At 35.2% G+C, this 14,452-nt stretch overlaps 1 protein-coding gene across 1 annotated transcript in view; it reads right to left on the bottom strand.

Moving 5' to 3' along the window:
- Positions 1 to 8,342, bottom strand: part of LOC149788589 (uncharacterized) — a 177,003-nt gene extending 168,661 nt beyond the window's left edge. The window contains exon 1 of the mRNA XM_089973529.1: positions 8,228 to 8,342. Within this exon, the coding sequence (XP_089829655.1) occupies positions 8,228 to 8,257 (30 nt within the window). The 5' untranslated portion in view covers positions 8,258 to 8,342. The remainder of the gene's footprint in view (positions 1 to 8,227) is intronic.
- Between the last annotated feature and the right edge of the window lie 6,110 nt (positions 8,343 to 14,452).

Below are 14,452 nucleotides of genomic sequence, written 5' to 3'. Positions count from 1 at the left end.
ATGGCCTTAAAAGGAAAATAATTACAAAACAACAAACAAGCACAGCAGGTCAGAATGTTCACAATGCTCTCATGAGGTTAAAGACCTCATTGTTAAGGGTGATTCTGTATTGTACAAATTGGGTTATCAATACAGCCCTTCTGGTTATCTTGTTTCAATACAAAGTTGGAACAAAGACTGGACAATTGGGATCCCCCTGTTTGTACTGATACTTGATCTAGTTTACAAGTAGGATGACAGCTTTATTACCAAGCCACACCTCAGGCATGTAGCATAAATAACCTATTGTCCAGAAGGTTTAAGGTTAGCTCACTGCTTTACACCCGAGTACTTAGTGTCAGAAAGTGTGTATTAGATACATTTTACTGCCTCAAATACCAAACAATAATCTGATGAAAATGTATAAAAAGAACACACAAAAATAAAATGAAAATGAACACATGTGAAGCACAAGTTTAAAGAGAGTGGACATTAATAAACTACAACACTTCATGGAGCAAAAACAGACAAACATTCTAATGAATACTGTCCATATTTTTAAAAAAATCACAAAACGATATGACAGCTGCATAATTCAAATTAGCAAGTAATACTTCATAGGCGTTATATTGCTGGCACTGAATGAGTTACAAACTGGAAATACCATGTATACTTGCTTATAAGTTGAGTCAAACTACAAACAACAAAGATCCTGATCTGCCATAGCATAATTCACCTGCAGATCACAGTCTATGTTTGTTCCACTGTTTACTACTAACAAACTGCACAGACCCAGATCTGCTGGTGCATTATGTGATGGCAGATATATGTCTATGCAGTTTGCAGCTGGGCTCCACTTAAAAGTAAGTATATAAGTACTCTACAGCAATAGAATTCAACACAATGTATCAAGTTTCACTGCATATTAAATTGCATTACTGTGATACATCCATCTGAAACCTGGTACACATTAAGATCAAAGCTGAGCAGATTGGGAATTCTCATGCATATCATCCTCAAAGCATGAAGATAAGATAAGATAAGCGAAAAAGTGAAGACCACTTAAGATAACTATTTAAATAAATAGGCAAGGGGTGAAGTGCCTGAAATGGCTTTCCACGAGACTAGTAATATTAAAAGTGATAAAGGGATAATTGTTTTTATCTTGCTGGCGTAGGCATTGGCCAGGGCTCAGAAAGATTTATCAAGCACCATGGCATAGGCATTGGACAGGGCTCAGAAAGATTTATCAAGCACCATGGCATAGACATTGGCCAGGGCTCAGAAAGATTTATCAAGCATCATGGCATAGGCATTGGACAGAGCTCAGAAAGATTTATCAAGCAACATGGCATAGGCATTGGCCAGGGCTCAGAAAGATTTCTCAAGCACCAATCTCTGGAAAACAGCAATGAGGAAGGTTCACATTTATCAAAGCTGTAGATATTGAGGGTCTCAAGGTAGATTAACTCTTAGCTAATTGTGTTACTCTTTAAATAAAGTCATTATTATTATTATTAGTATTAGTAGTAGTAGTGTTCCTTCATGCATGCCCCTTTACATGTTGTTGTTGTTGTTGTTGTGGTGGGGTTTAACGCCAATTTTCAGCACACGATAGGCTATACATGGCGGCCAGTATTAATGGTGGAGGAAGAACCAGGAAAACCCCAGAAAGAACCACCGACCCACGAGAAGCTACTGGCAAGCTTTCTCACATGCCCACATTGGCTGAATCTTAGACTCAAACAGCCGCAGACAGAGGTGAGATGGCAGTGATCCGTAACGAAGAGCGCTTTAGACCACTCGGCCACTCGGGGCCCCTCCCTTTACATGTAAAAGAACATACACTACTCAAAGAAGTTTTTTCAGACACAGACCCAGGGCAAGTGGCTATTGAAAAAAAGAAGCCCAGACTCTAATTCCAGATAGCAAAAATTTCATATTTTTTTGTATTATTATTTTGACACAATGAAAAGTCATAAAGCTCATATAATGTATTTAATTCACCTCACAGAACATTTCACATAGAGCAATATTTTCCTCAGTTCTTGGTGCCAACCACTGTCCATTCACCCCCAGTGCTCATAGAAATTTTCAGACAAATGCCCTGGGTAAGTCTCTGAAAAATTAAATCTCTTGCCCAACTTAAAATCCACCTGCCTGAGAAGGACATATTCTTTTACTATTATTTTTAAATCTGACACACCCACCCTGCCCAGACAAATGTGATATTGGTCATAGAACAATGGTGTACAAGAAATTCTGCCCCCCCCCACACACACACAATAAAAAAAGCTGATTTTTGGGAATTTTGGACTCGTACTGGGCAAATTAGATAACACTTTTATTGTATATTCCTGACCTGCAACTAACTTACAATATGATAGAGGATTAATCTGGATTTAAAGGGGCCCCAGACATTGATTAAAGGGGTCCCAGACATTGAGCTATCAGATTTGTTTGCTCCGACATATAAACAACACCTACTGACAAGAAAAAACTACCAATTCCACAGTATCAAAGATGTACTTATGGGCTGAAAATAAAAATAACTTACTCCACAATAGATAAGATATACTTTTGGGCTGTTAATTAAACCTACTAATTCCACAGTATTCAAGATATACTGAAGGGATATAAATAAAAATGACTGATTCCACAGTATCAAAGATATACATGTACTTAAGGAAAAGAAAAGGAACACATGGAAGAAAAATAAATTTGCAGTGGTACTGTACTCAAGATCCAAGAATCTATATGCTTCTTTACTGCATTAAGAACTAGCCATCCAAAAAGTCTGGTCCAGGAACTTACTCTAATACAATCATTATTCTGTGAAAAACCATTTGTCTTTCAGGGCCTTTTGACCCCCCATATCAATGTGTTTTTTCTACCACACATGCAAGCAATCTACAATGTTTTGTCCAGGTCTGTGATGCAGAACTAATGTTATTGTGCTCAATCCATTTTCTGCATTCAATCACAGTGACCAAGAACTTTGACCTATTAACCCCCAAACCAATAGGTTTCTTCCTTATTCTAATAGCAAGCCATATAGAATATTTAGTCCTGGTATGCAGTGTAGAATAATGTTATTCTAATAGCAAACCATATACAATATTGGTCCTGGTATGCAGCGTAGAATAATGTTATTCTAATAGCAAGCCGTATACAATATTTGGTCCTGGTATGCAGCACAGAATGTTATTCTAATAGCAAGCCATATACAATATTTTGTCCAGGTATGCAGCGTAGAATAATGTTATTCTAACAGCAAGCCATATACAATATTTGGTCCTGGTATGCAGCGTAGAATAATGTTATTCTAATAGCAAGCCATATACAATATTTTGTCCAGGTATGCAGTGTAGAATACTGTTATTCTAATAGCAAGCCATATAGAATATTTGGTCCTGGTATGCAGCATTGAATAATGTTATTCTAATAGCAAGCCGTATACAATATTTGGTCCTGGTATGCAGCACAGAATGTTATTCTAATAGCAAGCCATATACAATATTTTGTCCAGGTATGCAGCGTAGAATAATGTTATTCTAACAGCAAGCCATATACAATATTTGGTCCTGGTATGCAGTGTAGAATACTGTTATTCTAATAGCAAGCCATATAGAATATTTGGTCCTGGTATGCAGCATTGAATAATGTTATTCTAATAGCAAGCCATATACAATATTTTGTCCAGGTATGCAGCACAGAATAATGTTATTCTAATAGCAAACCATATACAATATTTGGTCCAGGTATGCAGCATTGAATAATGTTATTCTAATAGCAAGCCATATACAATATTTTGTCCAGGTATGCAGCACAGAATAATGTTATTCTAATAGCAAGTCATATACAATATCTGGTCCATGTATGCAGAGGAGTATACTGTTATTCTAATAAGCAAGCCATATACAATATTTAGTCCTGGTATGCAGAGTATAATAATGTTATTCTAATAGCAAGCCATTATCAATATTTTGTCCAGGTATGCAGCGTAGAATAATGTTATTCTAATAGCAAGCCACATACAATATTTGGTCCTGGTATGCAGCGTAGAATAATGTTATTCTAATAGCAAGCCACATACAATATTTGGTCCTGGTATGCAGCGTAGAATACTGTTATTCTAATAGCAAGCCATATAGAATATTTAGTCCTGGTATGCAGTGTAGAATAATGTTATTCTAATAGCAAGTCATATACAATATTTGGTCCAGGTATGCAGAGTAGAATAATGTTATTCTAATATTTGGTCCTGGTGTGCAGTGTAAAATACTGTTATTCTACAATTAGCCATATACAATATTTGGTCCAGGTATGCAGAGTAGAATACTGTTATTCTAACAGCAAGCCATATACAATATTTGGTCCTGGTATGCAGAGTAGAATACTGTTATTCTAACAGCAAGCCATATACAATATTTGGTCCAGGTATGCAGAGTAGAATACTGTTATTCTAATAGCAAGCCATATACAATATTTGGTCCAGGTATTTAGAGTAGAACAGGGGTTGGCAACCTAAGGCACGCATGCCACAGGTGGCATGTCAAGAGGTTTTTGTGGCATGCAATGGGCAGCCAAAAATCTCAATTTTAACAGTGTTACTCTTTTTACTGGTGGCACGCATTCGTTCATTTTGTAATTAATCAAGAAAAAAAGTGGCACGCTATGTAAAAAAGGTTGCCGACCCCTGGAGTAGAATACTGTTATTCTGCAGAAATAATTTTCAGTCACGGTGACCTAATAGACCCCAAAATTATTTGGATTTTTCCTTAACCCACGTGCTTGCCATCCACAAAGCTTGGTCCGAGTTTGTTATGTTGAATTGTGCAGAAATGATTTTTCTTCTTTCACTCAGTGACCTTAATAAGGAACTTCCTTAACCCAAGTGCAAGCCATCCATAAAGTCTGGTGTTATGGAGATACTGGAAAACTCAAGTTGTTGTATGCAAACAAAACTGGTTAACTGAGAGATGGAAAAACATAACATAACTTTGCATAGCAAAACACAATTCACAGTAAAAACTGTAAACAAATATGTAATAAAAATTCAAAATGAAAAAATAATCATAGCAAACTTAAAGACAAAAAATCTACAATAACTTCAAAATGTCAAATTCCACTGCTCCATCTAGATTCTACACTCAACCCATTTAAGCAAATAAAAACTGCTGTCCATGTGTAATCAATGACATAAAATCTTAAATTTCAGTGTAGTGTTTGCAACCGTGTATTGCTGGAAGTAAATAACATATACCCCCAAAAATGTGTATACATTTTACTGCCTAACTGCATTAAAAAAGGACCTAAATATAACAAATGATGTCAAAAGACATACCATACATTCTATGTATGCAAATCTACAAGCATTAGAGTTTGTAATCAGGGCAGAACTGCTGACAAGATAAACCATTCAAGATAAAAACTATACATTTTACATTGTTACCATCCTGAACCTGCACTAGCTGTCTGTACCAGATGTTACATCTACTAAGAACAATAACTCCCTTACCTATTATAGTAATAATCTGATAAATCAATCAATAACTAAATAATTTTTTTTAACTTTGAGTGATTTTTACAACGTGACATGGACCCTCCTTTCTAAAGGTACAATTAAATCGGGTCTTTCATAATTGCTTTCTTCGTGTAACAAAGCAGGCATCCCAATCAGGTTTTATTGACGAAACCCAATGCAGGTGTCTCAGTGAGTTTTCTGGATGAAACAAAGATCTCCCAGTCTAGTCTTCTTGGCGTAAACAAAGTAGGTCTCCCATTTATGTCTTCTTGGTGCAAACAAAGTAGGTCTCCTATTTATGTCTTCTTGGCATAAACAAAGTAGGTCTCCCATTTATGTCTTCTTGGCGTAAACAAAGTACGTCTCCCTGTCCAGTCTTCTTGATAAAACAAAGGTCTCCCTGTCTAGTCTTCTTGATAAAACAAAGTAGGTCTAACATTTTAGTCTTCTAAATGTAAACAAAATAGGTCTCCCCATCTAGTCTTCTTGATAAAACAAAGGTCTCCCCATCTAGTCTTCTTGAAAAAACAAAGGTCTCCCTGTCTAGTCTTCTAGATGTAAACAAAATAGGTCTCCAATTTCAGTCTTCTCTGTGTAAACAAAGGTCTCCCAGTTTAGTCTTCTTGATGTAAACAAGGCAGGTCTGCCAGTCACATCTTCATGATGTAACAAAGCAGGACTCCCAATCTTGTTGTTTTTGTAGGGTTTAACGCCATTTTTCAGCACATGATAGGCTATACATGACAGCCAGTATTAATGGTGGAGAAAGAACCCGGAAATCCCTGGAAAGAACCACCGACCCATGAGAAGCTACTGGCAAGCTTTCTCACATACCCATATTAGCTGAATCCGAGACTTGAACCCACGCAGACAAAGGTGAGATGGCAGTGATCCGTAACGGAGAGCGCTTTAGACCACTCGGCCACTCGGGCCCCCCCCAATCTTGTGTTATTACTTAAACTTCCTTTCATGAAACAAGCACGAAGAAGCTGCTATGATTGAATGTGAAGTATCCCTGACTTGCAGCCAAAAGGGTGCAAGATTGAATCCTACCATCAGACAAGCTAATGCTGGCTAATATAATGTGTCCATCCTTGGGCATGGCACCTTACTCTAATTACCTTAGCACTAGCCTACCTATGTTGATGTGCCCTACAATACCCAAGCAAACCAACCATTGTTCAAATATGACACCATAAAGAGTGACATTTACTGACATTCGTTCAAAATATATATATATATATATATATATATATATATATATATATATATATATATATATATATATATATACACACTATTTATTGTACATATTGGCAGTAGTTTATTTTGGATTAACTGAACTGGACTGTGCACATGGAGAGTAGAATCTTATGACCAGCAAGAAGGCCAGGGCCTGCACATCTTATCATCAGCAAGCAGGCCCCGGCCTGCACATCTTATCATCACCAAGAATGCCAGGGTCTGCACATCTTATCATCAGCAAGAATGCTGTTGTTGTTGTTGTTGTTGTAGGGTTTAACGCCATTTTCAGCACACGATAGACTATACATGGCGGCCAGTATTAATGGTGGATGAAGAATCCGGAAAACCCGCAGAAAGAACCACCGACACACGAGAAGCTACTGGCAAGCTTTCTCACATACCCACATTAGCCGAATCCGAGACTCGAACCCACGCAGAATGCCAGGGCTTGCACATCTTATCATCATCAAGAATGCCCGAGCCTGCACATCTTATCATCATCAAGAATGCCAGGGCCTGCACATCTTATCATCAACAAGAATGCCAGGGCCTGCACATCTTATCATCAGCAAGAAGGCCCAGGCCTGCACGTCTTATTGTCAGCAAGAAGGCCAGGGCCTGCACATCTTATCATCAGCAAGAAGGCCAGGGCCTGCACGTCTTATTGTCAGCAAGAAGGCCAGGGCCTGCACATCTTATCATCAGCAAGAAGGCCAGGGCCTGCACATCTTATCATCAGCAAGAATGCCAGGGCCTGCACATCTTATCGTCAGCAAGAAGGACAGGGCCTGCACATCTTATCGTCAGCAAGAAGGCCAGGGCCTGCACATCTAGTCTACCATCAAAACATTGCTAACAACTTGAACCAAAACCTAAACAAGCTATTGGGGATGATGACACTGGCAGAAAGGCGACTGCTTCCTTCTAATATGGGTTCAACAAAAATACTGTGATCATTCCTTTCACCACATTTATTGATCCCATCTTTGGAAGAATCCAAAGTAAAACTTTTCAAAACATGTACATATAAATTTTATAATGGGTTTCATATAAGTAATGGTATAGATGTACAATACTGACTATTTGGGCATGAATTACATCATGTATACATCCAAGTTTTCCACAAGAAATGGAAAGCAAGATAGATGACAATGGAGATGAACAAAGCACAAGCCACAAGAGGCCTTCAAGTCTTGTAGTCCACCAGCTGTCCATTTCTTTGAACAAAAACTGTTCCAGTTCTAATGAATAATAATTACATGGCAAACACCTTAAAACTTCAGGTTACAAGTTGGAACAACCTCAAAATTAGAAGTCTGAAAATGATCTTTAAAAGATAAGAAGTTTTAAACAAAAAAAGTAAACAAGAAACTGCTAAGATGAAAAAACAAATGGGCTAGTAACCAGAGAGAGAAAAAAAACAAGAAAAATTCAGATTATTTTTAAGTCAGTGGTTAAAAGTATAACAACGTGTACCTCATCTATCTCTTCAACATCTAATTCCATTTTTCTATAAATGTGAGCCTTACATCACAATTAAATCTGGCCTTTCACTAAGTCTGAAAAACACCTGCCTCTGAAGGTAGTTTACATGTACACACAGTAGTGATATTCCAAGTTCACCAAACCCACTCCCCCTCCCATATCTGTGTATATTGCCATATAACTGATACTGGTCCTGATTAACAACAACTATACCACTGAGTTGACATATTTGTACCTTCATCTGGGAAGAGAGATATTATCATTTACACTGGGCCATGTATGTACAGGTTATTAAATGAAACATTCCAAATGAACCAAAATGGATGTATCAGGTGAGAACAGTAAAAAAATGACACAAATTTCTTGATTACTGCAATGTGACATGCCTAAAGCATATACATGCAGATGTACTGTTTTGGTGGTGGATTCTACCAAGATACTGTTCCATGGTGTTATGTTACATATATACCTATGTAAATCTATAAAGATATGAATGCTGGCCCTTCATTACAACCAGGTCCAGGTAGATACAATATTATTGTTATTATTATTATTATTATTGCATTTAGTATCAACCAAAACTCTTCCTCTTGGCACACCCCCCCCCATTCCTTTTTCACCACATATTACAACTGTCCCTATCAACACCTACCCCAACCTAACCCTTTTGACATCTACCTCAATGTATCCTTTCTGGCATCTACCTCAACCTATCCTTTCGGCAATGGTGAATCAGGATGATGTGTGTAATGATACACTAGTTACTCTGTTGTTGAATAAAAAATTCCTACCTTTCTGCAAGAAAAAGATTGGTATCTATAAAATGGACTACATCTGTGGAAAAATAAATCAAGATTACCTAACTTATTTACTAGCATATATTAGCATAAATTCCATGCATTCCAGCTTCAATGAGCGTTACAATTGACTGTAAGGCATTTTCTTGTACTTAAATGATGTAAATCAGGTGTGATGATAGAAAAGTAATTGCCCCAACACAGAAACCACTTTACTTGAGTAACAAACATCAGAAATGGAATGAGACAACATTCAATAAGAAAACAAAAGGCATCTCCTTATATCAATAAAGGCATCTCCTTATATCAATAAGGACATCTTGCTCAATCAATAAGGGCATCTCCTTATATCAATATGGGCATCTCCTTAAATCAATAAGGGCATCACGTTAAATTAATAAAGGCATCTCCATATACCAATAAGGGCATCTCCTTAGTTATTAATAAGGGCATCTCCTTAGTTATTAATAAGGGCATCTCCTTATATCAATAAAGGCATCTCCTTAACTATTAATAAGGGCATCTCCATATATCAATAAGGGCATCTCTTTAAATCAAAAATGGCATCTCCTTAAACCAATAGGTCTTGCACCACCTTGAAATACCATAGTATACTTTATATTTAAATTTCTAAAGAATCAATTAAAACAGATTCACTTCTTTTTCTCAGCACCAAAAAACCTACTATTCTTTTTGCTATATCAGCAAATTACAGTATCCATGGTAACATATCTCTCTCATTAGTGCTATTTTTGATAATTATATGTTTTTGGTTCATACTTGTATGTTTCTTGTTGTGAGATAATATTCTACTTTGAAAAAGTGTTTACTGTTAAAAAGTGTTTATCTTACCTGCACTCTTCATATTTTCTTCAACAAATGTAATAGTAACAATTGTTTTGACATATAAGCCCATTGCAAATGCAACAAAATGTTTGATATTGTCTATTTATTATTTTCTTTCCTTCTTGGTTGCATTGCAGCAAAACAGTCTTTTCCTTTATAACAACTTCTCTAAAATGTTAATCAGAATGAACATCAACATGTACAACATTTCCACAATGATACTATATATAGATTTTCCCCACATGTATACAATACACACCCAGATAAGTTATCGTATGACATTCTATATTTGCATGTATACAATATACACCCATACATTCTGCAGTAAGGCATTCTATATTTACATGTATATAACAGACTATGACTTGATCAGTATGAACAGTGAGTGTGGACCCTGATCTGACTGTTTCATGCTAAAATTTTGACAAGTGACAAATTGTTTTTTTTTGTGTGAAATTTCTGTAGATGAAATATACGATCTTCTGAAAATTATATGTCCAGAGGAAAACTTTGTACAAACATTAAGTTCCATTGGGAGCCATCTTTTAATACAAGTCTTCTTACGATGAGATGCAAGAACCTATTTACTTGATCCTGTATTCTCTGAGCTGTTAACGCATTAACCCCTAGCGATGAGTTAACATGGCAGGAGGTAGTAGCCTACTGCCAAGCTCTGTAGCATCATGGTCATGCATGATACACTAAAGTGGGTGGTATTATAGAAAGGTAGACAGATGTAGCTCTACCATTATACCAAATAATCTGGAATTTCTAGTTGCACTACAAAATAGAGAAAAACCTCAATTTTTGGAATTGATTTTTTCTAGCCAAAATTGGCCCATGGTCGGAATCCGATTTTGTGTCTGGATTTTAGACTTTTTGGTCTCAATCTAAGGCAGACTGGTATGAACTGCAAACAGACAGATGAACCTTTGCAAAAAGTAGGATAAGATGGGCATTTGGAATAAAGAGTGGTCTCGATACAAAAATAATGGGTCCATTTAGCAACAACAAAAAAAGAAAAGAACTCCAACTTTTATCCATCTGCTCATGCACGAGCCAAATAGCCAATGAAAAACGATGTTTCTAACAGAACTAGGCAGTATGTTATTGAAAGATCACCAGGGATTTGGTGTTTTTGGATGCATTCAGAAAAAGCTTTCAAAATGTGTTTCCAGCTCAAATTTCAGGCAAAAACGACAAAACCTCTAGGGGTTAATGTGATAAAGCAAACAAATGAAAGTCCCAAAACTCTGACAATCCCTCTTCTAGCCTGCTACATTTCAATGACCATGATGTATTCCTATTTCATGGGAAGGGAGCAGAATATATTGCTTGAAACTAGAAGTAGAATAAAGAGACAGACAGATCTTCTTGGATAAGTACTAACAATCGGTTCTTAATAACAAAAGTCCATTGAAGGGACTAATGCTATACAGTCTACTAAGAATTTCCAGGAATTCAAGATAAGACCAATTCTTCTTTACAACTGCTTGGTGTTGAAACATTCTCCGATTTTCTTGAGCAACAATATTTCCACATCAACCACTGGAAGCCATACAGGATATATGGTCAACACCATTTTCATTTAGAACAAAATAGATACCATTCATGTACCCTAAATATGGTCTCCTGTGTGCCCCACTTTTATCAAGAAACATGGAAAATTCTGCCTGCTAGTTTTCTTTAGTACACATCACACTTTACATTAGTTAACTGATTTGCAATGCAAAGTCACTGAAGGCCACTAGTGTAACATTTCTGAGATCGAATTTATGAAAATTTTTTTATTTCTATTGTTAAAAGCTGGTAGAAATACACAATTTTTCATTTAATAAATCACTCATGATTTATTCTTGAAAAGAAAAGTAACTAAAAAAAAAACACTGGAATGGTTATAATTATACTGGTAGATTATTAGTGAACACTAATGTTACAAGAGAGCAAGACCATGTATGGAATATTCCATGGAGCAGTTCTAATCAGGTGACCCAGATATTCAAACATGTTTTGATGGGTTACTTGAGCACTTGATATTCAAAGATGCAAATGTTTTGATGGTTACTTGAACGCTTGATAACATATTTATATTAATATCACAAGTGTCTATGTAAAAGACAGTAATGCAGCGCAGGCAACAGAAGCTGTGGTGGTAAAAATGTCAAAGCATATAGGATTAAGCATATACAGGACAATTTCATTCATTGTCAAAGCATAAAGGTTTATCTCATTAACTGTCAAAGCATATAGGTTTATCTCATTAACTGTCAAAGCATATAGAGCTATCTCATTAAATGTCAAAGCATATAGTACTATCTCATTAACTGTCAAAGCATACAGGATTATCTCTATCAAAGCATATAGTACTATCTCATTAATTGTCAAAGCATATAGGATTATCTCTATCAAAGCATATAGGACAATCTCATTAACTGTCAAAGCATATAGGATTATCTCTATTAAAGCATAAAGTACTATCTCATTAACTGTTAAAGCATACTGAGCTATCTCATTAACTGTCAAAGCATATAGGATTATCTCATTAAATAACATTACTAGTCTATTAAGCACAATCTAGTACTTTCCTTCCTTTTGAAATTATGTGCATCTCCTAAATTTGGCAGATATGATTTTTTATGCAATACTGCATACATGACAAATATTCCATGTAAGAAAATATTGGTGGATTTATACAAATTCTTTCTGTTCATAAATGGATCATACAATTTTGTTTCCAAGATAAAAAATGTAGAACACCACCAATTCCATAAAAAATACTGGTGATTCTAAAAAGCCAGTACCTTCTCTTGAACATGGCAGAAGTCATCATGTACTTTATAGATTTAAACTTTCTGTCTTTGAAACAGACTACATTAAGCAGTGAGTTTATCGTACAATATTTCAGTCCAAGTACTTCATTAATTACTTAGTACACTATTCTAGTCAAGTAATTCATTAATTACTTAATACAAGATTCCAGTCATGTACTTCTTTAATGCACAGTACAATATTCCAGTGAATTACTTCATTAATTATTTAAGTACTTAGTACAATATTCCAGCCATATACTTAATTAATTACTGAGTACAATATTCCAGTCATATACATGAATAATTACAAAGTACAATATTCCAGTCATATACATCAATAATTACATAGTACAATATTCCAATCATATACTTCATTGAGTACTTAGTGCAATATTCCTGTCACATACTTCTTTAATTACTTAGTACAACATTCCAGTCAAGTACTTCATTAATTACTTAGTACAATATTCCAGTCATGTACTTCATTAATTATATAGTACAATATTCCAGTCAAGTACTTCATTAATTATTTAGTACAATATTTCAGTAATATAATTCATTAATTACTTAGTACAATATTCCAGTCATATACTTCATTAGGTACTTAGCACAATATTCCTGTCACATGCTTCCTTAAATACTTAGTACAATATTCCAGTCATATACATCATTGTGCACTTAGTACAATATTCCAGTCATGTACTTCATAAATTACATAGTACAATATTCAAGTCATCTACTACATTAATTACTTAGTACAATATTCCAATCATATACATCATTGAGTACTTAGTACAACATTCCAGTCATATACTTCATTGAGTACTTAGTACAATATTCTAGTCATGTACTTCATTCATTACTTAGTACAAGATTCCAGTCAAGTACTTCATTCATTACTTAATACAATATTCCAGTCAAGTACTACATTAATTACATACTACAATATTCCAGTCAAGTACTACATTAATTACATACTACAATATTCCAGTCAAGTACTACATTAATTACTTAGTACAATATTCCAGTCATATACTTCATTGAGTACTTAGTGCAATATTCTAGTCATGTACTTCATTGAGTACTTAGTGCAATATTCTAGTCATGTACTTCATTCATTACTTAGTACAAGATTCCAGCCAAGTACTTCATTCATTAGTTAGTACAATATTCCAGTCATGTACTCTATTCATTACTTAGTATAATATTCCAGTCAAGTACTACATTAATTACATAGTACAATATTCCAGTCAAGTACTACATTCATTACTTAGTACAATATTCCAGTCAAGTACTACATTAATTACATAGTACAATATTCCAGTCAAGTACTACATTAATTACATAGTACAATATTCCAGTCATGTACTTCATTAGTTACTTAGTACAAGATTCCAGTCATGTACTTCATTAATAAATTGGTACAAGATTCCAGTCACATACTTCATTAATTTGTTAGTACAATATTCCAGTCATAAACTTCATTAAGTACTTAGTACAATATTCCAGTCATGTACTTTATTAATTACATAGTACAATATTCCAGTCAAGTACTACATTAATTACATAGTACAATATTCCAGTCAAGTACAACATTACTTAGTACAATATTCCAGTCAAGTACTATATTAATTACATAGCACAATATTCCAGTCAAGTACTACATTAATTACATAGTACAATATTCCAGTCATGTACTACATTAATTACATAGTACAATATTCCAGTCATGTACTTCATTAATTACTTAGTACAATATTCCT

This window comes from Sinohyriopsis cumingii, chromosome 11 (genome assembly GCF_028554795.1).
Source record: "Sinohyriopsis cumingii isolate HCF-2022 chromosome 11, ASM2855479v2, whole genome shotgun sequence".
NCBI classification, from domain to species: Eukaryota; Metazoa; Mollusca; class Bivalvia; order Unionida; family Unionidae; genus Sinohyriopsis; species Sinohyriopsis cumingii.
The sequence above is the reverse complement of the archived record's forward strand: the minus strand, read 5'-3'. Positions and strand labels throughout refer to the sequence as shown.